General features: G+C 49.3%; 7 protein-coding genes across 7 annotated transcripts; 4 read left to right on the top strand and 3 right to left on the bottom strand.

The window, feature by feature from the left end:
- Positions 1-376: 376 nt before the first annotated feature.
- Positions 377-1,345, top strand: AO090003000872 (60S ribosomal protein eL20; the record flags this gene model as incomplete). The annotated part of the gene is made up of 3 exons (XM_023235077.1): positions 377-380; positions 766-1,127; positions 1,187-1,345. 3 exons carry the CDS (start codon positions 377-379, stop codon positions 1,343-1,345), a joined length of 525 nt encoding a protein of 174 aa, XP_023090130.1.
- Positions 1,346-2,216: 871 nt separating this feature from the next.
- On the top strand, positions 2,217-3,358 carry AO090003000873 (cytochrome b5 reductase family protein; the record flags this gene model as incomplete). The annotated part of the gene is made up of 4 exons (XM_001819947.3): positions 2,217-2,261; positions 2,323-2,602; positions 2,656-2,733; positions 2,790-3,358. The coding sequence occupies 4 exons, from the start codon at positions 2,217-2,219 to the stop codon at positions 3,356-3,358; spliced, it is 972 nt and encodes a 323-aa protein (XP_001819999.1).
- A 60-nt stretch (positions 3,359-3,418) lies between these two features.
- AO090003000874 (uncharacterized protein) lies at positions 3,419-4,031 on the bottom strand (the record flags this gene model as incomplete). The annotated part of the gene is given in 3 exon segments (XM_023235078.1): positions 3,419-3,447; positions 3,463-3,543; positions 3,632-4,031. 3 exon segments carry the CDS (start codon positions 4,029-4,031, stop codon positions 3,419-3,421), a joined length of 510 nt encoding a protein of 169 aa, XP_023090131.1.
- Positions 4,032-4,505: 474 nt separating this feature from the next.
- AO090003000876 (uncharacterized protein) lies at positions 4,506-6,413 on the bottom strand (the record flags this gene model as incomplete). The annotated part of the gene is made up of 4 exons (XM_023235079.1): positions 4,506-4,509; positions 4,596-5,783; positions 5,921-6,135; positions 6,195-6,413. 4 exons carry the CDS (start codon positions 6,411-6,413, stop codon positions 4,506-4,508), a joined length of 1,626 nt encoding a protein of 541 aa, XP_023090132.1.
- Positions 6,414-12,450: 6,037 nt separating this feature from the next.
- On the top strand, positions 12,451-13,884 carry AO090003000878 (uncharacterized protein; the record flags this gene model as incomplete). Its single annotated transcript, XM_023235080.1, is given in 9 exon segments — positions 12,451-12,469; positions 12,505-12,766; positions 12,780-13,000; positions 13,042-13,130; positions 13,158-13,313; positions 13,342-13,424; positions 13,458-13,474; positions 13,535-13,712; positions 13,764-13,884. The coding sequence occupies 9 exon segments, from the start codon at positions 12,451-12,453 to the stop codon at positions 13,882-13,884; spliced, it is 1,146 nt and encodes a 381-aa protein (XP_023090133.1).
- Positions 13,885-20,479: 6,595 nt separating this feature from the next.
- AO090003000879 (urease Ure) lies at positions 20,480-23,345 on the top strand (the record flags this gene model as incomplete). Its single annotated transcript, XM_001819951.3, has 6 exons — positions 20,480-20,500; positions 20,619-20,705; positions 20,774-21,178; positions 21,234-22,910; positions 22,965-23,024; positions 23,085-23,345. 6 exons carry the CDS (start codon positions 20,480-20,482, stop codon positions 23,343-23,345), a joined length of 2,511 nt encoding a protein of 836 aa, XP_001820003.1.
- Positions 23,346-23,662: 317 nt separating this feature from the next.
- Positions 23,663-24,496, bottom strand: AO090003000880 (putative DNA repair protein; the record flags this gene model as incomplete). The annotated part of the gene is made up of 1 exon (XM_001819952.3): positions 23,663-24,496. The coding sequence occupies one exon, from the start codon at positions 24,494-24,496 to the stop codon at positions 23,663-23,665; it is 834 nt and encodes a 277-aa protein (XP_001820004.3).
- Between the last annotated feature and the right edge of the window lie 579 nt (positions 24,497-25,075).

A 25,075-nucleotide genomic window follows, 5' to 3' on the forward strand; every position in this document is an offset into this window, starting at 1 on the left:
TCACGGATCAATCATAGACTTTCAGTATCGGGTTAGCAAGTCGAGCCCATATCGCGGGCATTTGGAGATGGAACCACGATGTGCTTCCTCCGTACAAGTGCAAGCATGAGGTGGGGAACAATGCCTCACCGCCGACGGGACCGATCTTATCAGCCACAGTGGCTGCGTGCCCAATTGGGAATGGTGTCCCGTGCCAAGCCTCAAGGTCGCTTAGGGTGGCAGCCCTAACTCAACGGAAATCACAAATCCCCAATTTCACGAACGAGACCCAACCGGCATACCTCTCTCGAGCAACCACAACAGTCGACAAAAGTGAGTCCTACCCTGTCTATTTACCCATTATATTTGAAGGCTTTGTTGCTAACAGATTTACCAGATGGGTAAGTGAAAAAAATTTCCCTCTTCGGACCCCTTGACCCTGGCGAATCGGTGCGGTGTATCCCCTTGCGAACGTTGAACGACACGATGCCGGAGGAAGAATGTATCGAGGAGGAGCATGAAAATTATATGGACCCGATTCAGCGAAGGCGATAATGGTGGATTTTGTGAAAAGGATTTTATTTTAGTACGAATGGACGTTACGCACGGTCGGAAAATTGGAATTTTTACGGTCGCATATCGTGGAAAATATTCTCGACTCTCGAGCATCGAAAGGATTGACAACGTACCGCACGGAATTCAGCGCACCGATTCTCACCGCTGGGATGATTGAACGCCACTAATTGAAGATTTTGAAAGTGCCAAATGACTGACTGGTTATTATAGGGCGTCTCACCGAGTACCAGGTCATCGGGCGTCATCTGCCCACCGAGGCTAACCCCACGCCCAAGCTTTACCGCATGCGCATCTTTGCGCCTAACACTGTCGTGGCCAAGTCCCGGTTCTGGTACTTCTTGACCCAGCTCCGTAAGGTCAAGAAGGCCAACGGTGAGATCGTCAGCCTCAATGTCATCCCCGAGAAGCGTCACCTGAAGGTCAAGAACTTCGGTATCTGGATCCGCTACGACTCTCGCTCCGGTACCCACAACATGTACAAGGAGTTCCGTGAGATGAGCCGTACCGAGGCTGTTGAGGCTCTCTACCAGGACATGGCTGCCCGCCACCGTGCCCGTTTCGGCTCCATCCACGTATGTTTCTGCTGATCGTGAACGATCCCTGATATGAATTGTCTAACGATACTGTGCAGATCCTCAAGGTTGTTGAGGTCGACAACGCCGACTCCATCCGCCGCCCCTACATCAAGCAGCTCCTCCAGAAGGACCTCAAGTTCCCTCTGCCTCACCGTGCCGCCAAGTCCGAGGGCAAGAAGATCTTCGCTTACTCTCGTCCTGCTACCTTCGCTTAAATGTGAAATTTTGGGTGTTTGGGGAAGGAGTGTGCGGATGAAATGACTATGTTATGGCCATAGCATGCATGCAGGACAGAGCACGCAGAGAACATGGCGTGTATCTACAACCCAGATAATGGGAGAAATGGTTTTGATGTCTCACTAGTCCTCTGCAGCGACCTTTCTAGTTAAATCTCTTAAAAATACCGGGTTTGTCTTCTGAATGTGACGGTTCTCTACGAGGTGAATGAAGTAAATTTCCTGCTGGTAGACAGGTCACCCCCTTCGTACGTAGTATTCATGCTTTGGTTGTCGATGAGATGTCGAAACAATGGTAGGCCTAGCGTCCCTATCTATGGACTATATGGTGTGCGATGTATAAACATATACCAGCCCTGTCAGTTGGATTGACATGCTTCAAGGCTAGTAGGGTTCCATTGCGGAGGTCTGGCTTTATTTCTGCTTTATTTCTCCTAGTTCATGTACTTCGGAGAAGAGACTTGAAACACTGGGCCATTGCTTGATCGGATATATTTCTAATCGGATCGGATATAAGGTTCGGACTCCATGACAGGGAAAATTATCTTCCACGCACTCTAAGCACTACGTAACCGCCGGCCCTATAGCAATCAATTTCAATCTTAGTTGTCCCCATAATCATGCAGCGAAATGCGACGGAATTGGAGTCGCACGTTAGTAATAGGCACGGAATACAGGCCAGGGACCCTAGGGCAGGCATTGCGTCATGTGGAATCGGCGAGGTCGGAGGGCGGGTCCCGAAAACGAAAAGAGCTCAATTAAGGTACTTAGTCTCCAGCCGCCTTTCTAATCTTCTCGCTTTCTCCTCTTACACCATTGAACACCCCCTCCAATCTCATTCACTCCAAAAATGTTCGCCCGTCAGACCTTCCGCTGTGCCCAGCCCTTGAGGCAGGTAAGAAATCACTGCATCCTTCTCATACTTGTTCCAGACTTGTGCTGACCTGTGTGCGCAGAGCTTCCGCAAGTACTCTACGGAGGCCCCCAAGGCCAAGTCGTTGGCTCCTATCTACACTGCTGTCGGCCTTACCGGTCTCAGTGTGGGCTTGTACCGCTACTACTACGGCGCTGGCGCTACCGCCGAGGCTCCCGTTGAGCGCGCCAAGGTTTTCACTGGTGGTGACCAGGGATGGGTGGACCTGAAGCTGTCGGAAATTGAGGTCCTCAGCCACAACACCAAGAGACTGCGCTTCGAATTTGAGGACAAGGAAGCCGTCTCCGGTGTCACTATTGCTTGTGAGTGGCTCAAACGATGGTCTGCCCGGATAGCCTTGTTGACATAAGATTAGCTGCTCTCTTGACCAAGTTCAAGCCCGTTGGCGCCGAGAAGGCCGTCCTCCGTCCTTACACCCCCACCAGCGATGAAGGTAACCATTGGCTCTTTCATATTTACAACGGAATCAATACTTATCATCCGTGGCAGACCAGCCTGGCTACCTCGACCTTGTCGTCAAGGTCTACCCCAACGGACCCATGTCTGAGCACCTGCACAGCATGAACGTCGACCAGCGTCTTTCCTTCAAGGGCCCTCTCCCCAAGTACCAGTGGGAGACTAACAAGCATGAGCACATTGCCCTGATTGCCGGTGGTACCGGTATCACTCCCATGTACCAGCTCATCCGCCAGATCTTCAAGAACCCCGACGACAAGACCAAGGTTACCCTTGTGTACGGTAACGTCACCGAGGATGACATCCTCCTGAAGAAGGAGCTCCAGGATCTCGAGAACACCTACCCCCAGCGCTTCAAGGCTTTCTACCTCCTCGACAAGCCTCCCAAGGAGTGGACCGGCGGCAAGGGCTACATCAACAAGGAGCTCCTGAAGACCGTCCTCCCCGAGCCCAAGGAGGAGAACCAGAAGATCTTTGTCTGCGGACCTCCTGGCCTCTACAACGCCGTTAGCGGTAACAAGGTCAGCCCTAAGGACCAGGGTGAGCTGTCTGGTATCCTGAAGGAGCTGGGCTACAACAAGGACCAGGTGTACAAGTTCTAGATGGATAGTTGTTAGATTTAGAGATGAAGATATCAGTGTATTTTTGAATCTAAAGCATGTTCAATTAGGGATATCCCTTGGCAGGCAAACTAGTCCATACATACCAATGTATACACATCTAGACAAGTAATATAAACTTACCGCCATGAGAATAAATTTAGCTCTATAAAACCAAATAATCCATACTAGCAAAAGAAGATAAATATATACATTCATCCAACCAACCCAATAAATAAATGAAAAAATAAGTTTATTGATCCCTCGCCTCCAAACATCCCTCCACCATCCCATCCACCGCCCTCTCCCTCACCTCCGCCGACAAAACCCCCTTCTCAACCAACATCCTCAACGCATCCCCCACCCAATTCTGACAATTCCAATCCAAATCCTCCCTGCCATTCCTCACCGGCGTCGCCGACACCGCCCGCCGAATCGTCTCGGCGCTCACGCCCCCATCGATCTCCCCAACAGGTACCGTCTTGGACAACTCGCTCCCAAACTCGTGCGGATCGAGATCCACGTCTTCTTGGAAGATGAAGAGACCTTGCGTGCCGACTACGTGCATCGTGCTGGTTGTGCCGGTCGCGAAGGTGAAGTGTAAGGCTGTGTGGCGGTATTCGGGGTAGTCGAGGGGGGAGCCCGTGTAGATTAGGATGGTGGTTTTTGTGGACATTTTTGGTTTTTTGGTTTGGGTTGGGGTTAATTATAATTAAAGGTATTATAATTAGATTATTGTTATGGTATTGGGTGTTGGTTGTGTATTATATGGTTTTGGTGGTGAGGAAACCGAGAATGGAAAGTTGTTTGTGGTGGGGTTGTTGGTTTTTTTTATCTTGGGTTTATATATAAAGAAGAGTGTGATGGTGAGTGTTGTAGGGGTGGTTGGTTTGTTGGATTTATTGTATTGTGAGAGTGGTAGATGGTGCCAAGACTTGTTATCGTGTCTTGAACAATCTTAATTTACTTTCTGGAGTTGTTTTATGGTGTTGAGATTGGGTTGTTGGAGTGGGTATTTATTCCCTGTGGAGGTTATTCCTGGTGTTCCTGGCGTTTGGGTTGGATTATATCATTGTGTACTACTGTTCTCGCTATTCTATTCTGAAATGGGTGATATATTCATCCATATATTCATTTGTTTATCCCTATATCATCTAACCCGTAACCGTCACACATTATATACCCAAAAAATATAATAACAAAAGAAGAAAAGAATCTGTATCTCCAGTCTTCAACTTACATCCACTTCCTCTGTACACCCTTAGGAGCATGCTCCGACCGCCAGCACGGGAGCCACTTCTTCAAGGCAAGACTGAACAACTTCCGCGACTTATCAGCCGGCTTGTAACTCAAGTCATAGTCAAAGCAATGCTCCGCCCTCGGAATGACATAGCCGAAGAGCACATTCTCAGGTGTCTCGACACCACACTTGGGGATATTGGTGGAGATCTGCACGCCCTTCGGCGCGAATGTCTCATTCGACAAGGGCGTCAACGTCCGCCAGGGATCGAACTCGCCCGCGCTCCAGAAGACATTGGAAGGACGGATGGTCCATCCGCCTGTTTCGGCGTTCGTCTCGTTCGCCTCCGGGTGCTCGGGGAGCAGGCCACTCTCCTTTGCGCCGGGGAACTGTCGGTAGCAAAGGGACTGCTGGTACTCCAGGGACTGGTACTTGGAGAGTAGGGAGTGAGGGCCCACGTTGTCGGCCTGGAGATAGCCCCATTCGGTGCAGTACTGCCAGGTCCAGCTGATGGTGTCGGGGTCGGTGAACTGCCCGCCCAGCTCACAGACGGTCTCGGTGGAATTGTTCTGGCCCTTGCAGTTGGAGTCGCCGTTACCGACCTGGCTGCCCCACTGGTTGATGAGGTACAGAAGCGGGGGCCAGGCGGCGAACTTCTCGGTCAGTTCCTTGACTCCGATTTTCCGGGCGATGCCGTTGGGGCTGGCGCCTTTGTCGAGGTAGCTGCAGAGCTGGGAGAGACTTTCTTCGCCGCCGTCGACGCCGTAGCTCTGGAAGAGGTTGTAGATGCTTCCGAGCGCGGCGGTGAAGTCGCCGTTGGAGTTGTGGATGCCTTCCTTACCGAGGAAGAGTGTCTTGATGGCGTCGGCGGCTTGGCCCTTCTTGTCGAGTTGGCTGTCGATGTAGTCGTTGATGGCCTTGAGGTCCTTGGCACAGCCGCCCAGTCCGTTCGCGACCATGCCGCGGTAGACTTGCTCGAAGTAGATGGTCATGTTGACCCGGGCTTCGACGGGCGCAGACATTGCGAACGAGGCGAAAATGGTGTCCGGGTACTCGTTGCGGGTGAAGGCCGCGCGCATGCCCGGGTATGAGCCACCGAGCATGATCCAGGGACTGGACTTGGGGCTCAAGTCTGTCCCGTTGAGAGTGAACTTCTCAGCGAAGTAAGGGAGGTCAGCCAGTGCCTGGCTGTTGGTGAGGTACTTGAAATGCTCGTTGGGGGTGCTAGTGTTGACAGGAAAGGGCAGAGAGTCACCATAGTAACTTCAATCGGACCGGAGGTTAGCGGTCAATCATGACAATGATGACTAGGGTAGGTGGCTCACCGATGCTCCCACACAAGACCCAGCCCATTGAATTCCTTGAGGTACTCCGCGAAGAAGTTATCCGATCCGCCGAGATACGATTGCGCCACGGAGTAGGCATTGCCTTCACCGGCATCTAGTACAAAGACGGGACCACCGGGCTTGTAAAAGTCTGCTGAAACCCAGTAGCGGTTCTGATAGGTGCCCATAGATGGATCCTCATGGTCAATGGGGATCTGAACGCCGAGTTAGATTTTACCTCATATACTAGAAAGCTTGACTGGTAAAGACATACCGATATCCGCCGGGCAGGGACTTCTGAGCCAGAACCGCGCGAGATAGCGGTCTCTGCGATCTTCTCAGGATTGAACCTGGCGGTATGGCCATCGATACCTAATACCGAGGCGAGTTGGAGATTATTGGCCTTGATGCCGGGGAGAAAGCTTAGGGCAGCAGACTGGCCCACCAGCAGTGTGAGGAGGGCCTTCGAAAATATATGCGTGAGGGACACCATTGTGATCAAGAACCCCGGCGAAGACTCGCTATGGCGCTTTTGGATCTTTAGCTTACAAGATCTCGCCGAGGGCGAACTCACTTACTTATAGCTTATCGGCCGCAGCTGGGCCTATGCATCTCGTTCCCTGTTAGTTCCTCATTCAGCGCGGAGAATATGACTAGCGTCCATTTTCATGTCATGCTAATTGATACTACCCTGCACGGAAGAGAAATTGCCTGAACAGTGATCGGCGCGAGGCTTATATTGACACTGGGCCCACGTAGTGCGAGTGTCCATTGTGGAACGAATTACCATCTTCGTTCCCAAGAATGGACCAGTCATACGGTGCTCGTTCACGCGGTGGGGCATCAGTAGTGTGAGATGGTCAGTTGAGCGAGAGTTGGGACTGTTGACCAGACCGCCTCTGAGCCTCACGCATGCACAAGGCTGTGATATCGGATTTCCCTAAAGCGGATGTGATTGACTCAGCCCAGTCCATGAGATGCATGGCCTGGGGCCAAAAGAGCCTTTCCTTTAGCCCGATTACTGGCGTAGAATGAGAAGAATCTGCCTGATGTTGGCGAACAGTTTCCAGGGTCCAGTACCTGCCGATCTCTTGACAAATTCGGGCAATTAATATCATTGTAACGTTGTTATCGGAATTGACTTAATCAAGCTTGATGGGTCGTCACTAAATCGTATTTAGTTAGCCCTAATATACTTGCTGGTGCATACTAAGACACGGCTTGTTCGGAATCCCATCTTATCCGAATGAAGCCTTGTGTAAATGTCAATATACCATCTCAAATCCAAGTCCATGCTCACCACCCCCGTGCTGGGAAATGAGATCGACATGAAGGATGTCGTGGGGGCCATGCTGGGTTTATTTTTAATTCTGACTGTACACCATCCAGCGAGGCTGTTCAGCGAGTCCCCAAACGTATCTTCCGAGTCCCCTCACTAAAAGACTTGGCAGTTGAACCCGCCCAATCGAACGGGGATACTCCACAATAATCCGAGAGAAAAAAGGTCCTCAGGGTTCGGGGCAGAGCCGGAGTCCGAGTCCATTGCTCAGCAAATCATCGATGCTCTCTCCTTCCCCACAATGCAAAAATGTCGGTCTTTGGAAGCAGTACTCCGTATGGCGTACTGACAACGGACATTATCTGCATCGAGCTGAGCTCAGGGAGCTTAGTATGGGATGACATGGACGGCTATGATTTGTCTTCCAGTTGCGCACAGCCTCCACGAGGTTTTTCTTAGCTTATGCTTTTCTCTTATTGGGCACGTGGCAGTGAAAGTGGAATTCCCTTTGCTGTTGACATCTCTTCAAGGATAGTGACTGGATGCTTGATGTTGCCCAGAGGATGATGTCCAACCTATCCGTACAGGAATCTAAAGTTATCCTGCGTATCTGGGATAGTGTATCTTTAACTCTCATAATCATCGCGCGTATTTTAAGGTATTACCCGCTGATTTCTCATTTGTGGTATATCTCACAAAGGATTCACGGCGAATGAGCTCAAGGAGAATTGTATCTTATGTGGGAAAGTCTTGCTTAAACTGCCGTCGTGCTCACTAAAGGGTCTATGTTGACCAGATAACGCCCCGTTTTTCTCAAGGCATACCCGGTACCTTCAGTCTTTCGAGCAGGGGGAAAGTTACGCACAATGCTTCTAGAACTTCTGAGTTGTAAGCCTTGCGCCGATCGTGACGATCTGGTCCACTTCCAACCCCGTGTCTTCAAGTAAGAACGATACTGTTCAGAGTCTCTCGGTCAATATCGAGCCAAATGACGACCCGACTGTTCATGCCTCCACAGGGACTGCTTTGGTGGGACACCAGGTTCCCGGCCTGCGAAGTTAAGGTAACTGCTGACTGTGAACGGCCTTTGAGTTAGGGTATCATGGCCCGCAGTCTATGGAGAGTAGACAACCTTCTCAGCCTCCCAACACCCTTTTGCTGCGTTTGTGCTTGTGCGGCTTATTGGAAGTAATGCTATGATTGGAGTAAATTGTCGATCAGTCCATATGATACTCCATTATTGAGGAAAAGTTTATTATCTCGCTTCTACTACCTGGGCTGCTAGACGAGTCCTTTTGCACATATAATCCTGCGGAGAATGAAAACGCTCGTGGTACAGACACAACTAACAATATCCTCTGTTTTGTGATAGGTGAATAATCTTTGTCCATTTGAGAAAATCCATTTCTATATGTGATTCTCTCTCTCCCAAGAAGGCTTTTATCTCTTCTATCTCATATCCAATTTACTTCATAGTCTCTGTACGGAAGGAACTTCTGTCAGTTCACAAGGTAGTAATATCTATATTAGCCTGACACCATGACTTCTCGGATTAACTAACTGTGTAGACCTTCAACTCGTAGGTAAAATACAGGGAAATGCATAAAGAAGCAACAAGAATAAGATTGTAATAATACCACCCTACCGCTGTTCCCTTGACCCCTGGTTGGGACCATTCAGGACAGTCCGGAATGCCTGTCAGATCGTGATCGTCGCTGTCAGGAAAAAGGCGTGCCGCTACACCGGGCAAGAACCATATTAACGGATATCTCAGTTCACTATCATCTCCGTCAGGTGGGTAGGTAAGTATCTCAAACTCCAGCAGCTCGTCTGCTTTGTCCTTAGACGTCTTTTCCTGTGTCTCCTTATCGTGACCGGGGGGGACGGTCCGGGCGTTTTCCTGCAAACATATCGGGTCCTTTCGATTCGCCGAGCAATCATAATGCCGTCTCTTGTCTCAGATGTCTTGGGATTTCTGCCCAACTGCTTGGTCTGCTGTGCCACACTGAATATGTGCACATAATGACATTAACACTGGAGGTTCAACCCAGCTGAGTTGACAAGGTAGCTCATTACCAAGCCCATGATCCTGTCTCTATACACCTTAAATGTACGGACAATACTAGCTCTCATAGGTGGGTTCTTGTCCTGGATGCCTTCCTCATCGCTGCTGATGATATGCACCTTTTGAAGCAGAGACGCTTACTACAAAGACACGTTCTTTGTGGACGGCGAGTAGAGTTAACAGGTCGCCATCCCATGTTGGTGAACACAAGATGCGCATGCCCCAAAGTGAATGTTTAGCGCAACGACACAATACTTGGAGTAATTGGCCCGGATTTGACATCATCCAAGTATAGCATGGGTAGCTGCTCTTTATCTTTGGGGCCTTCCCTTCATGTCGGGACAGCCTCAGTAGGTAAGTGGTGTCGTCCTTTAAGTGCTCAGCCACTTTCAACGTATAGCATATAGTACACGCTGTCTCGAAATACAGATGTGCAGACCATGATGGTATGCCAAAGGACCCCCAACACCATCACGACACCCCGCATCCATTTTGAACCCTCGGATACAAATCCCATGGGGCCGGAATATCTGATCGATACACCAGATAGTCCTGTGCCCAACCTTCAGTGAGCTTATTCTGCCATTGTGGGAACATGAGTATCAGAAGCTTTGATAAGCTTAGAGCCGTCAACAAACTAAAAAAAAACGGTGTCCTCGGCTTTGGCCTTAAAGGCCTTAAAGTAACAGGCTGTTATACGCTAACCCAGCTGATTGAGCCAACCCTAGTTGGTGCCATTGTTGAAGCGACACCCACGACTATAGAATCTAGGGTAGGAGAAATCCACTTTGGTGCAAAAGGTATGTCGGAGATATCGTGTTTCTCATTCACATTGAACGGACGACTTGCCTCTCTGCCAGATTAATACAAAATCATCGCCAGAATTAATACTTATTATAATAGAGAAGACAGCTATTAGTCGAATGGACTTCTACTAAGCCACGTTCAATCATGACACTTTCAGTGAATGTCCGAGGTGTTTTAGGTGATCGGGGAGGTTGTCAAGGCTGTCTCGGTACTTACTGTCGCCAAAACGGGTGTAATCGAAAGGCCATGACCTCGTCGAGAGGTTAAATGATGTCCATGGCATTGGGTGGCTAATTGACTTATTGATAGCCGGATCAGGGCTTCTGATGATCAGATTTTGGTCAAGGGAGATAGGCATGCTGTACCCCTGATCTTGAAGAAGGCAGTCTGGATAGATACATCCGTCTTCACGATGCGGGAGCTTCGCAGGAGAAAAGCCCCAAGCAAGGGTCACCATCAGTATTCTGTTTGATATCGACGTATAGAAAGCATATAACCGAGTCAACTGCGTTCAAGGTCCACGCCTGCGACCAAGTGGCCAGTTGTAGCAACGAAGACCTAATAATCCCATACCGAGCACGATCTAAGACGGGCAGCCAACTAGCATTATTGAGTTTCGTTTTTGGCTCAGGCCACTTGCTGTCAATCGGATTCCATAGGTCCCGAACAAGAACCAGTAACCTTGTCCAAGCCCCGCGATCACCCCCTGCCGACCCGCGTCGATTGGCTCGTCATATAGACGTTTCCGGACTGTATGGGTTTGCAAAGTAGTGGAACCAAATCTTTACCAATCGGCGGTGTTGGATCTAAGGAATCCGGCATGCTTGTTGTGGCTTGCTAAGAAAGAACAATACAAACAGTTGTGAGCCACACCAGGCCGCTCCATTAAAACAAGAGTGAATGTTGTTCGCGGTATAAGACGCCCTATAGGCATGTATGATTGTATGTAGCCCTCATTGTATGAGGCTATGCGGGAAGGGGGGAAATGCAAGATATAGATCGTCAGAAAACGAATGCTGCAGGGAGTCTAGCCCACAATCCAATACCTTCCATGATCTAGGGTTATTCCCTTGACCTCTCGTGCTACTAGACTATTAACTGTGAATCTATGAATACCAGCATTAACCTATCCTTCTATAATATCTTTCCCTGGAGCTATGACAATACCTTTAATAGTACGGGTGAGGACTACATATCGATTGGATGCAGAAAAACAGGAAAAAAATGAGATTGAAGCGAATCTACCAAACGAGCATTCTTTGGAGAATAAATGTTAGACACCCGAATCACCTCACTTCTTTCTCCGTTGGTATTGTCAGTGAATATCATGACACTAACTTTCTGAGGCACCTGGGCTAGAGACATTGTGCTTACAGGTCCGGATTCTTTTGAATAAACTAATGTAGGGCTAACGATGGCTGTGAAAGTCTTACAGTTCCAGCTATCGGTCGTGCTGGGCAAAAGAGGAATTGTTGATTGACATGCTAGATCTAGATGAAAAGCCCGGGGAGAAAGTAAACGGCAGATCAACATGTGGATTCAACTACAGAATACGAGGCTTCTACATAGTAGATCCATGCTGATCCCTGTTTGTTCCTCATGCATTGCAGCATTCTGTTCACTATCTGGTCCCGGGAAATAGTATCTATTTCATTTTTATGCATTGTATTGTTATCTTGGTTACTGTATTAGGTGGGTTTGCCAATAATCTGGGCTCTTTGTGCTTCATGCGAGGCCTGCGTGGCATTGGAGGCGGGTTGATAATCCCAAACATCGTCGCCTCTCTAGCATTTACGCTTCCACCAGGCAAATAGCATCGAAGGGTTAGGTATCTTAAATGTGTTGTATACACTACTCACAGCAGTAGGTAAGGTTCTAGGTATCCCCGGTGAGTGTCTGGTGCCTTTATGGAATTGCGATCGCGTGACCAGCCTGGATATAAAGTTATAGGAGTTTAACAATAAGAAAAGAATAATAGTATATGGAAAGATTGTGAGAAAGTATTGATGGTTCAGAGTCAGAGGGAAGACCTGATTTGGCTTCGGATATCTTGGAAACCATACCACACTTAAAGTCATAGAGTCAACCTACCAGAAGGCATGGAATGCTATTCGCTTGTTTCCGATTGGGAGCAAATCTAGTACACTATGCTCTGAAATGTTCATATGTTGAATTGCTTCTTTAACGACTTAAATAGTCGTATCTAGCCTACAACATGGGAGACCTCGGCTGCCACCCCGTCCTTGACGGCGATGCCCGAGAGCCTCTGGTGAACATATCGCCCTCCCGCCAAATACCAATTTAACTAGGTTTAATGCTTTTATTTCACGGGTAAAAAGTGTCGTTAATGAAACAAATGTTTAAATCACCAGAGTCACAATGGCATTGCTCAGGAAGAGTAGAGCCCATGACATGTTCCACATCCTCGACAAGACGTGTTTATCCCTTCGGCTGTTGTTGCACCTGAAAATGTTACTGATGACCAAAAAAAAAAAATAAAATTGACCAATGAATTTGAGATCCCCATCTGGCCTTTCTCCAAGGGTAGAAATGTCGGCTATGGTGGCACTGCCCCGAGAGTGCCCAGCAGTCTTGATATCGACATGGCCAAAAATATGAATAGAGTGTTGAAAGCTGATCCTGAGAAAGCCTATGTCTTGCTCGAGCCTGGGGTGTCTTACTTTGACCTCCATGAGTACTTGGTCAAGCACAACCTCCGATGGTCCACTCATCCACACTGGGATGGATTCTTCGCCAAACCCAAAAGCGGACAAGAGCAAGCCGCCCCACGGGCAGGAACCAAACGAGAGCTGGCAGTTATTTGACTATGGTATTGGCCCGCATAGTGCTGGTATATTATATCAGTCGTCTCTCGGAATCGTCGTGAAAATGGAAATCTGCTTATGCCTAAACCTGGCGGGTATCAGGCGTACATAATTACCTTCCCCAGAGACAAATGACTTGGATCAGATCGTGGAAATACTCCGACCTTGGAAATCTCCGGGGTAATTCAGAACACACCCAAGCTGGAGAACGTCCTAGTTAGTACCGTCCTGCAGGTATGTTCGCTAAGCTATTGAATACAGTTTATCGGTTTCTCACAATCAATCTCCCAGAGCCAATACACCAATTCTAACAAACCCCTGACCGACCTCGAACTAGGTGAGATTTCAGAAAACCTCAATGTCGGTCGCTGGAATCTCTATGGAGCGATGTACGGCCCACCTGTCATACGCTCTTTGGTCCGTCATCAAAGCGTCCTTCAGCAAGATCTCCGTCGCCAAATTCTATTTCCCCGAGGATCATCCCAACGACATCATTCTACGGATCCGAAACGATACAGTGCAAGCTTGGTATCCCATCCACTACTGAGCTTCAATTATTAGTCCTGGCTCCCCAGGGGGTACATCTATTCTTCTCTCCGATCGCCAAAGTAATGACCGAGATGCCAAAGCACAGTAAGATCTCACCCGCCGCTTAAGCGAGGAATACGGATTTGACTTCATTAGCATGTTCGTCGTCGGGGCTCGTGAAATGCACCACATCGTCTGCATTCTGTTCGATCGGAAAGATCCCGATTCAAGAAATCGGGCTTATAAGCTTATTCAGGCTCTGATCGCCGAGGCGGCGGATTGGGCGGGGTGAATATCGCGCTCATCTCACATTGATGGACCGATTGCCGAGACTTACAGCTTCAATGAGAATGCTCAGATGAAATTGAACGAGAAGGTGAAGAACACGCATGATCCGAAAGGGACCTTGTGTCCAGGAAAGAACGGTATCTGGCCTGCCAACTATCGCAAGGAGGATTAGTGCCTGCATAAATCATAACATTACCCAGCCAAGATATATACTCCGTACGCAAGGTTTAATGTATATTGAAGACTAGTATAAGCTAGTACTTGAAGCTAAAGACCCTGATCCGAGCAAGCCCTGGATAGTCCGACGGGCCGAACCGATCCACCGAATCAGAACTTCCCATGGCACCGTTGGCACTTGGCAGCAGCAAAAGAAAACTGGTTTTTGTCGGATACTGAAACAAGGAAATTTAAACCTCATCTGAAACAGTAAAGCATTTATTAGTAGCTACTGTGTATTCATCTCGTCTTGCTGTTCGCTTGTTTTACTGCCTAGGGCATATTTGTCCACCCCGCCCTTGCATGGCTCGTAGCCAAGCTTGAGTTACCTAATCTCTGAGTGGACTAAAAGACGATCAGCACGAAGTGTTTTTTGTACTTGTTTTTTATTCTTTTCATGTACCAAAACCATCGTGCAACGCAACCAGCCGCGCATATCATTCTATGCCTATGTCTATATATTAAGTCAAATTTTTGTTTGCTCGTGGGTCCTAAGTTCCTATGACCATTAGTTCTGCCCTCAGCTCAGTCTAGCTGGGGAGTTTTTAGCGACTTCCTGAAAGTAGAAGTACTGAACATGCAGATCTATTATAAAGCACGTGATATTTAACCTGAATAGGAAAGTAAGTATCCAAACTCATCATTGTCTTATTCTTCTCAGTAAGTAATCAAAGCGACAGTCGCGTCTCTATCAACTCTGCCTTTTTATACTACATAGAGCCAAAGCAGGCCAGATGCTCAGAACATCTCCGAAAAGGAAAGCAATCAACAAAGCAATTCCTGTATCAACACCCCACAGCACCAGACCTGTTAGCTTACTGTCTCAGCCGCCAAGGCGAATATACTCCGTAGGGTCTTTCCTCCTCTGATTAACGCGGATACAGGCCAGGTGTAGGTTTGCTGTGGGGGCACGGAGCTGAGTTCTTTCTTTCAAGTTATTAGCTATACTTCGTATAGAGCATGGTGTTCACATTATTGATCTTTTTACACATCGTAATTCCATTCAAGATATGCTTTGGCACTGTGGTCATTTTCACAAGGCTTGAACAAGGCTTGAACAAGAAGGGACTATATAAAATTTTGTTCTTGCACTATTACTGGAAAGCTGTGACCAACAATATATGTCTATTACGTAAAACAATTGACGGGGCTTCCAGAACCCTAAACGTTGGCGTGCGGTGGGTACCTTAGTACCTTGGATCGCTTTGTCGAGGTTTTCTAGTATGAGAAAGTGTATATCACCCGGAAGGGATGTATAACTCTATAATTTGGTTAATGTTAACCCTTCCTAGATGATGGTAGTTGCTGGGATTGCGTTGCTGATTTACTTCTATACTCTGTAAGTGGGTTGCAGTACTCGATCACTGGGTGGATTACCTCTTGGTCTTCATGGTACAGAGTATGAGGCTTGGGTATTTGTGGAGTTTGGGTGGATTAATTAGATGGGCAGTCTGAGAATTAATCTGAGCCATTGAAGGCGTATCATGTCTCGAGGTGATTAAACGTCTCTAATTTACAAACTGTATCTTAGTGTTTATTGAATGCTTGCCACTGTAGGTACTTGAGTAGCATTGTGACTGATTGCAGCTTAAGTGGAAGCGGCTCAAACTATACCTGAACTTCAAAGCGAGGTAGACAGTATGGCTGATAGTGCCTTGGCCCATACGATCCAAATCCTTGTATCAGACAAGGGCTCATAGCGATATATCTCTTTCAGTGAGTTCCTCTTACGATTATTGATTTGCTTATGCGATTTAAGGAGACTAATTTTGAGTACTAGCTGCCCCTGGTCATAAAGTCGAGGTGCTGACAAGGTAATGCATACCTTACCCACTATACAGCATGACCAGCCTTTGTCCAAGCCACGAAATCGTGGAGGCCACGACAGAGACGCTCAGATCATGGCTGATATCTATCGCTCTGACGCATAAAACCCGAAGCTCCATTATTGGGTATGTCCACAAGAAGTGGAGACCATGGCACAGACAAAAAGGGTATGCAGAGATTGCGAACAAGGCCGTAGTACTATGGCTTGTTTGATTAAACAGTGTTTGATGTCAATGCCTTTGCTGGATTATACATAGACTTGTCTAATAGATGCTAATGGCCCATCAGGACTCTGGAAATGACTTTAGCGATCTTCCGTCTACACGGTCTGCTATTGATCGAATCGTAAAAATAGATACTAGTGGGGTTTCTCTGAATCTGCATTGTTGCTTACGCCGGGGCTGTAACCGCCCACTAACAACAGCAGGAAGCTATCGCTACTTGAAATTGGCATGACCATAGCGCTGTGCCCAGACAAGGGAAAATTGTTCATTCGAAATATTCATAAAAGAGACGAAAAGTTTAGAGGAAAGAGGTACAATCATAAGGAAAGTATTTAGATGAGCACTGGAAAACAAATTAGAAAATCAGCAGCCAAAAAAGTGGCTACCCTGCAGACCCCGATTTGTGCCAGAGGGTTGTAGGAAGCCCGGGACATGGGGGGAAAAGGAGGGTAGACCGCCATTTGATTGGGAGTGCCCGCTGGGGTGAAGGCGAAAAGTAAGCGGCCAAGGTGAGTCGAGACCCGCGCATGCCGCTGAGCCATTATGTCATGTTGGTTAGCGACCGCTGTGGCGACTGCGCCATTTGTTTACCCCCCCCAAAAGACTGTGAGGGCGTGAAGCGGATAGCGATGGCCTTTTGTTTCTACGTACAGAGCAGAAGGTACTAGGATATATGATGTTGGTCTTGAGACTGTAGTCCACATATGAAAACCACAGGTTCCAGAATTGCAAAATCAGCTAGATTCGTTGAGAGGCATAGTAGGTCCCTCCAAATCAGGCAGAACCTTTCGTCAGTGTTGCGTGGGCGAATGCGCCTGTCCAGCGGAACCTTTTGCGTTTGAGTTCATGTATCTGCTACTTGTGAAGTGTGCGTTTCTGATTTAAATTAACCGATTCGACTTTTATCAAGCTAGCAGACATCCTCACGAATCTGCCAGAGAAAACGCGTGGTGAGGGAAAGAAAGCAGAAAGCGCCTCAGTAGATGAGAATCATTTCCGGGCGCAGTGGGGTACATACAGCACAGTAGCTCTGCAGTCCCTCTCGCGGGCGCATCCATGGAGGGGCAAAAACAAAAGTACTCTCTACCGGGACACGACAGCGTGTTGGCGGGGTTCAAACAAAGGTAAAAAGAAAGTAAAAAAAAAAAAAAAAAATGAAAGAAATGAAAGAAAAGAAAGCAGAAATATATATACTCTCTAACTAAATATTTTTTTTGCCCCCCAAAAGAATGGCCGATTAATCCATCCAAGAAAAATGTCAAAACAAATCCCAAAAATCCCAAATCCCGGGCTTCGCGGTGGAAAGATGGGCGGTGCGTTGGTTACGCATTGCAAACAAAAATCAGTTGGCGACCTTGGGAGTGGACATTGACCACCGTAGGCACAGCACTAGTGGGTTTCAAGTATTCTTGGTGTGCGACCTCAGGGGAGGGGCAAACGAAGAAGCCTTGAGAGTAGGCGCCCGGCACCCGGGTGAGCATGTGTAGGCCTTGGGGGTGGTGAAGAGATTTGGGGCCGGGACAGGCTGCAGTGCAACCGAGAGTTGGCCGGCGCTTACAGGAGAGGACGGGACTCAGCTGAGCTCCCCGGTAGCCGCAGAATCCTAACGGGAGCTTCTGAAGACTCCCAGGAAGACTGAGCTCAACAAGGCCTGAAGCACACTAGTGAACTCCCCGTGCCCACTGTCCTAGGGCCCCTAAGCCTAAAACAGCGACGCAACAGCACTTCAGGCTTTCAGCGCCCTTCAGCGCCCACTATTTAGTAGGGTCTAATCCCCCCTCTACCGCGACCCCGCTAGCGAAAATTTCTTTTTCCCTTTTTCCTCTTGTCTGAAACCCATTATTCCTCTCTTCTCTCTCTCTCCGTTCCCTTCTCCCCAGAAACAAAAATTATCCGAGTCTCTTTCTCAGTGGTGTTTCACTAGCCCTGGAATCATGTCGCGCAAAGACGACACTGTCACCGTCAACGTTGACGATTTCACTAGAACCCGCGATAGCGTAAGTCGCCCCTTGTTTACTGTCCGCCGGTCGCGCCGGACTGGGTGTCCGGCGCAACGCTCAGGTCTTCTCCCTGCTCATCACGCGTCCTACATAACCATGCCCGCTTTGTGGCTTACTACTATTTCCCCCTTTGGAATGCCCCCCTTTGCAACTTACATCTCATGTTTGTAAATTACTATCGACCCAATCTGGGGTAGCTTCACGTCGGATCGAATCCTGACCTTGCTCGTAACTTTATCGCGTGTTTGCTCCCTTTGTTCTTGTTTACCTTGACCGGGGTTATTTCTCCACACACCTTCAACAATGGCAAAGCGCGCCTCGATCCCTGATCGGGGCCAGCCATCCTTGGACCTCATTACATCTATTGCCCGTGCTACTCATTCCGTCAATGCGGCCACCTCCGGCATCCGCGCGGTCACTTCTTTCGCGCCTAGTCAAGCTCAACTAACGTACGCGCAGGTGATCGTCAGTCTCGCGCAACTCCAGGCGGCTGTCTCCAAGCTGTCGGAGGCTTATATCAACCATGCGAACACCGTACTAAACCGCGGCCCGACGGTCGACATCGGGAACATCGCCAGCATCACCAACTCGCTCTATGAAAGTGGCTTGCTGGGCGCCCTCGGCGGTGGTGCTCGCGCTACTAGCCCCGGCGCAAAGTCCGAGGTGGGCGAGAAGAAGAAGCGCAAGCGCGCTCCCCCGGACCCCAATGCGCCCAAGCGCGCCTTGACTCCTTTCTTCCTTTACATGCAGCACAACCGCACCAAGATCAGCGAGGAAATGGGTCCCAGTGCCAAGCCCAAGGATGTCTCTGACGAGGGCACCCGTCGCTGGGCCGAGATGCCCGAGGAGGAGAAGGAGGTGAGTGTTCATTTGCGCCGGCTCCCAACTCGTCGCATCGTCATGACTAACCAGCGCGGTACATAGCACTGGAAGAAAATGTATGCGGACAACCTCGCAGTCTACAAGGAGAAGATGGCGGCCTACAAGGCTGGTCTTCCTTACACTGATGACGCGAAGGCTGCCAACCAGCTGCAACAGGAGGCGGACCGTGCGGAAACCACCCCTGCTGAAGAGTCCGAGGAGGAGGAGGAAGAGGAAGAGGAGGAAGAGGAGGAGGAGCCCGAACCAGTCCGGGAGCCTACCCCTCCACGCGCTGGCAAGCGTCGCCGCAGCGAGGCTGCTAAGGCTGCCAAAGATGTAGCCTCTCCTGCGGATACCAAGAAGGCATCACCCGAGAAGAAGAGGACGCGCACTCCCGCTTCGAGGGAAAAGAAGGTGCAAGAGGAGACCCCCGCCTCGACTCGTAAGTCGGCTGCGACAGAGAACAAGCGTGGCAAGAAGAAGCGCAAGAGCGAGGCTGCTGCTGAAGAGTAAAGATGATACTACGAGCGTATCTTTGGACATTGTTGTGGTGGATGGCCATGCGGGTTGTATAGGCATTCGGCGCATCTCTGTTTCTTCTCCTTTTTTTTTTGGGAAGTGAACCGTACTCAGTGGTCCCTGTAACATGAAGTGCTATTTGCAGCCGGATTACTGTTAGGTGCTCTGGGGTAGGGCGGTTTGGAGTCTGATTCCTTTACTTTTTTTATTATCTATTATTTTCAGGAGCTTCGGTTTTGCTTTTAGGTCTAGCTTTACTCCAAGGGAAAATGGATCTTTCCGATTAGCGAAAGTTGAAATGGAAGCACTTTGAATGGCAGTTAATTTGCGGAGTATTTGAAAAAAGGTATTACGTGTATTGCGAAAACCTCTTTCTCTTCACTGTCACTCTTTTACTTCAACTTAATCACTGCAGAGTGGAAGCGATACCGGAAACGGTGATTCCTAATATACCCGATGGGTAATTTTGCAAGCCACGCGAGAACTGCATGCTTCGGCAGTACCCCAGACGTGCAGGGATGAGGTTGCAGTAGGGTGAGTCTGGGGCGGCTTTCCATGGAATGGCTCGTGGTTATCGATCGGACGGTTAGCCGGCACGGTTCGTGCAGGATTTCTATCGTTTCCAGAAATCCAAAAAAAGCTGTTAGTCAAATTGATGAACGAATGGACAATTGGGCACGGCCAACCATAGGCCGAAGGTAACCCTTATCAGCAATGCCGGCAGCGTATCTCGGCGAAACCCCACATCAACATCCGGCCTTCGCCTCTGGCTTTTGGGCTTCATTTATAAAGACCGCCCCGGAATCCCTTCGTGCATGTCGCCTTCCGGTCTCCCTTGCCCCAGAAAAGGTCATCGCCGTGCGATATCACCTCCCCCAAGAGATTTGTGACATCAGACTGGCCATTGGTCGCGTGTATACACCTCTCGCCCCCCCCGGTCGCATCGGATCCAGTCGTTTTTCTTTCTTTTTATTAATTCTTTCTCTCGTGTCATCCACTCCCTGTTCACTGATTGGCCCGTCAACTCCCGATCGCCTGCTGCTGGATTTTTTACAGCGTCGGTGATTCGCAGGCCAAGAGACATCCATTGAGCTCCGCTTTTAAACTACTGTCAGCGAAGATGCACCTCATCCCTAAGGAGGTACGTTCTAGACAGGGATCCGTTGGGGAGATCGAGATCTATATATATATAAACTATTCGATCTAGATATTTACCTCGTTTCCCCGCTCTGAATGCTGACATTGGTGCGCTTGTGTAGCTCGATAAACTCGCGATCTCGCAATTGGGCTTCTTGGCCCAACGGCGTCTTGCACGTGGTGTGCGACTGAATCATGCAGAAGCAGTGGTATGTTATTGGCCATTGTCAATTGTGTATCCCATCGAAGTGGACCGGCACTGATATCCCTTGTTTAGGCTTTGATATCCTCGAATCTCCAGGAACTCATCCGCGATGGCCTCTACTCCGTCGCGGACTTGATGTCCATCGGCAAGACCATGCTTGGTCGTCGTCATGTCTTACCGTCCGTTGTGTCCACCCTTGTAGAATTACAGGTCGAAGGCACGTTCCCGACCGGCACATACCTCGTAACGGTCCACCACCCCATCAGTAGCGACGAAGGAGACTTGGAGAAGGCTCTATACGGGAGTTTCCTTCCGATCCCCCCGGCGGACGCGTTCCCTGATCCGGATCCGAACGACTTTGAGCCCGAGAAGATGCCCGGTGCGATCATCCCCGTGAAGAACGAGCGCATTACCTTGAATGAGGGACGACGAAGAATCAGGCTCAAGGTGATGAGTAAGGGCGATCGGCCAATTCAGGTGAGTGCGTTTCGGTCCCTTTGGACTATACGATACTTACATGATGAATTTGTAGGTTGGGTCCCACTATCATTTCATTGAAGTCAACCCGCAATTGCATTTTGATCGTCTTCGCGCGTATGGTTATCGCCTGGATATTCCTGCGGGAACATCGGTACGATTCGAACCTGGAGACACCAAGACTGTGACGCTTGTGGAAATTGCCGGCCATCAGGTTATCAAGGGTGGTAACTTCATTGCGTCGGGCAAGGTCGATTTGAGCAGAGTGGACGAGATCATGCTGCGTCTGCAAGCTGACGGTTTCGCTCACATTGCTGAGCCCACTGCGGATGCCGCCCTCGTCACCCCGTTTACGATGGACCGAGAAGCCTACGCTCGGATGTTCGGGCCCACCACTGGTGATCTGGTTCGCCTGGGATTGACAAACCTGTGGGTCAGGGTTGAAAAGGATTACACGTCTTACGGTGATGAGTGCAGTTTTGGCGGAGGCAAGACTATTCGAGATGGAATGGGCCAATCGTCGGAGAAGTCCCACCAACACTGTCTGGACACGGTTATCACGAATGCGCTTATTATCGACTGGAGTGGTATTTATAAGGCCGATATTGGAATCAAGAACGGTATCATCGTCGGCATTGGCAAGGCTGGAAATCCCGATATTATGGACGGCGTGCATCCGGACATGGTCGTCGGCTCCTCGACGGACGTGGTCGCCGGTGAGAACAAGATCATCACTGCTGGAGGGTTCGATACCCATATCCATTTCATCTGTCCTCAGCAGGTGGATGAAGCGTTGGCTTCTGGAATCACTACATTCTTGGGTGGAGGAACTGGCCCTTCGACAGGTTCGAACGCGACTACTTGCACCCCGGGACCTACCCATATGCGCCAGATGATCCAGGCTTGCGATCACCTCCCCATCAACGTGGGTATCACCGGTAAAGGAAACGACTGTGGTGGAATCAGCATTGAGGAACAAATCGTGGCCGGAGCAGCGGGACTGAAGCTCCATGAAGACTGGGGCTCCACTCCTGCGGCCATTGACACCTGCCTGGATATGTGCGACAAGTACGACGTGCAATGCATGATTCACACCGATACTCTGAACGAGTCTGGTTTCGTGGAACAAACGATCGAAGCCTTCAAGAACCGCACAATTCACACCTATCACACGGAAGGAGCCGGTGGTGGCCATGCTCCCGATATCATCTCCGTCGTTGAGCACCCGAACGTACTTCCCAGTAGCACCAACCCCACCCGTCCGTTCACGATGAACACTCTAGATGAACATCTTGACATGTTGATGGTGTGCCATCACTTGTCCAAGAACATTGCCGAGGACGTTGCGTTTGCCGAGAGTCGTATCCGTGCCGAGACCATCGCCGCCGAAGATGTTCTCCATGATCTTGGCGCCATCAGTATGATGTCCTCGGATTCGCAGGCTATGGGCCGCTGTGGTGAAGTGATCCTGCGGACATGGAACACAGCGCATAAGAACAAGGAGCAGCGCGGCCCGCTGAAGGAGGACGAAGGCACAGGCGCAGACAACTTCCGAGTCAAGAGGTACATTAGCAAGTACACCATCAACCCAGCCATCGCCCAGGGCATGTCCCACATGATTGGTAGCGTGGAGGTCGGCAAGATTGCCGATTTGGTTTTCTGGCACCCCAGCTCTTTCGGTACCAAGCCTACCCAAATCATGAAGAGCGGAATGATTACCGCTGCACAGATGGTATGCGTCAATTACTTTCCCTAGTAGAAAACAAGACACTAATTTACTCTTCAGGGTGATCCAAACGGCTCCATTCCCACCATCGAGCCGGTCATCATGCGTCCCATGTTCGGAGTAAGTCCCCTTCACTCTGTCCTATCACCCCCAGGAATCCCTTCTAACATGATATCCCAGGCCTACGTCCCCAGCACCTCAATCATGTTCGTCTCCCAAGCCTCCATCGACGCCGGCACCGTCCAATCCTACGGAATCAAGAAGCGCATTGAAGCCGTCAAGAACTGCCGCAACATCGGCAAAGCCGACATGAAGTACAACGACACCATGCCAAAGATGCACGTCGACGCGGAAAGCTACGCCGTCGAAGCCGACGGTGTCCTTTGCGACGCCCAACCCGCAGTAAGCCTGCCGCTTACGCAAGATTTCTTCGTTTACTAGATGATGATAAAACCTCTCTCTCTCTCTCGTTTTTACTTTGTATTTCCGTTTCTGGTTGTGTTGAGATACCTAACCTGTATGCGTGCGCGTGTTTTGGCACATTTCCTTTCTTAACTTTCTCTTTGTATAGATTAGGGTATAGGTTGGTTTCTTTTGCATTTGGGGAAATGTGCTTTTTACATTGGCATGTGTTATGAATGTGTGTAATGATATCCATTTTATTCTATTTTTATGATTAATAACTTGGTGTTTGTGTTTTTATAATTATATTTTTTATTACAGTATACAGGACAATTGTAAACTCAACGGGGTCAGAATCACAGCTCAATCTCCTCTTCTGTGTGATTATCCCCCGCCGAAACAAGCCCCATCGACGCCCAGGCCTCGTAACTATCCGCTTTAGCAGCTAGATACGCGGCTCTCCGTACTCGAGACGAACTGCTATTTCTCTTTAGGGTATTGGCCACCTGGGCATCTGTTGATGAAGAGGCCGCTGCCTGAGCCTCTGGTTGTTCCCGGGCTTCGATATGCTCATAATATGCACCATCGAAGCTCATATCACTGGCTGGCTCCAACGGCTGTTCTTGGGATGCAAAGGCGGAAGACGAGATGGAGTGTGACTGACTGAAGTGGCTTTCTGGCTCTGGATCTGGTTCTTCTATGTTGTTGTCTGTGATATCGACGTTATCGTTGAGTTGCCCAACGATGTGATGCGATGTCTCTTCTTCTGTGGTGGTCTTTCCCTGGTACTCGTGGTCCTTGTCTTCTTCGGTAGACCATGAAGAGGGGAGAGAGCCAAGGTGGAATGGAGTTTCGTCGGATCGTGCGTTGTTCAAGAAGTGCCATGCTTGGCGGATCTCCTTCCGCCTGGCTTTTTCTGCTGCTCGGGCTGATTCTGGGGTAGGGAGTGGCGAGTTTAGTGCTTGGTTGTTGTCTTGGATAGTCTCTAAGGATGAAGGCATGGGAATGCGATCTGAGGATGAATGTGATGATGAGGGTATTATTGCCTTTGCAAAGTGAGCTTTGTGGAGTCTTGGTTGCGGCTCTGGATGCTCTTGTGAATTTGTTGGGTCTCGTTGGGGATTGGGGTGATCTGGCGCTCTTCTATCTGGACTTGTATCGTCGCCGGGGTTGCTGGTGGCAAAATTCATTGTGGTTCTGGGTATGCTGTCCAGTGTACTGGACAGCTGGCTTGGTTGCGATGCGGGCTCTTCGTAGCGAGCTCGCTTCCTTGAGCGAAGGTCTTCGTCGTTTTCCAGCATGTCGCGCATGTGGTGGTCGTGAGTGAATTCTGTTCCTGAGCACAGATGGCCGAAGAGACTTTGCATGGAGACGTCCTCGTCCCATGTTAGAGGGTCCACTGTACAAGGGTATACGTCTTTTGGTTTGAATGCGGAAACCAGCTCACATAGCTCTGCATAGGACGAATGGCGCGAATATGGAAAGTGCTACTGAATGTTAAAGCATATTTGACTTAGTTTATGCAACCCCACTCACGATAACTCTTGGAAGTCGACTTCCCGACTTATAATGTCGTCCTGTTGATCCTTGATTGTTATCGGACCGATCTTTGTCGTGGAAACGGCCCCGGCTGAGGATGTTCACTAGGTTTTCTAGGGTAATGTCATGAACGTCTTTCATCCCATAGCTATCAAGCTGGAGTGCTTTGCTTTTGGACTTGAATGCCTTGAAGAGCGCTTCTCGCGTCTCCGAGAGTGTTTGAGAATCGT

Source organism: Aspergillus oryzae, chromosome 2 (assembly GCF_000184455.2).
Source record: "Aspergillus oryzae RIB40 DNA, chromosome 2".
Classification (NCBI taxonomy): domain Eukaryota; kingdom Fungi; phylum Ascomycota; class Eurotiomycetes; order Eurotiales; family Aspergillaceae; genus Aspergillus; species Aspergillus oryzae.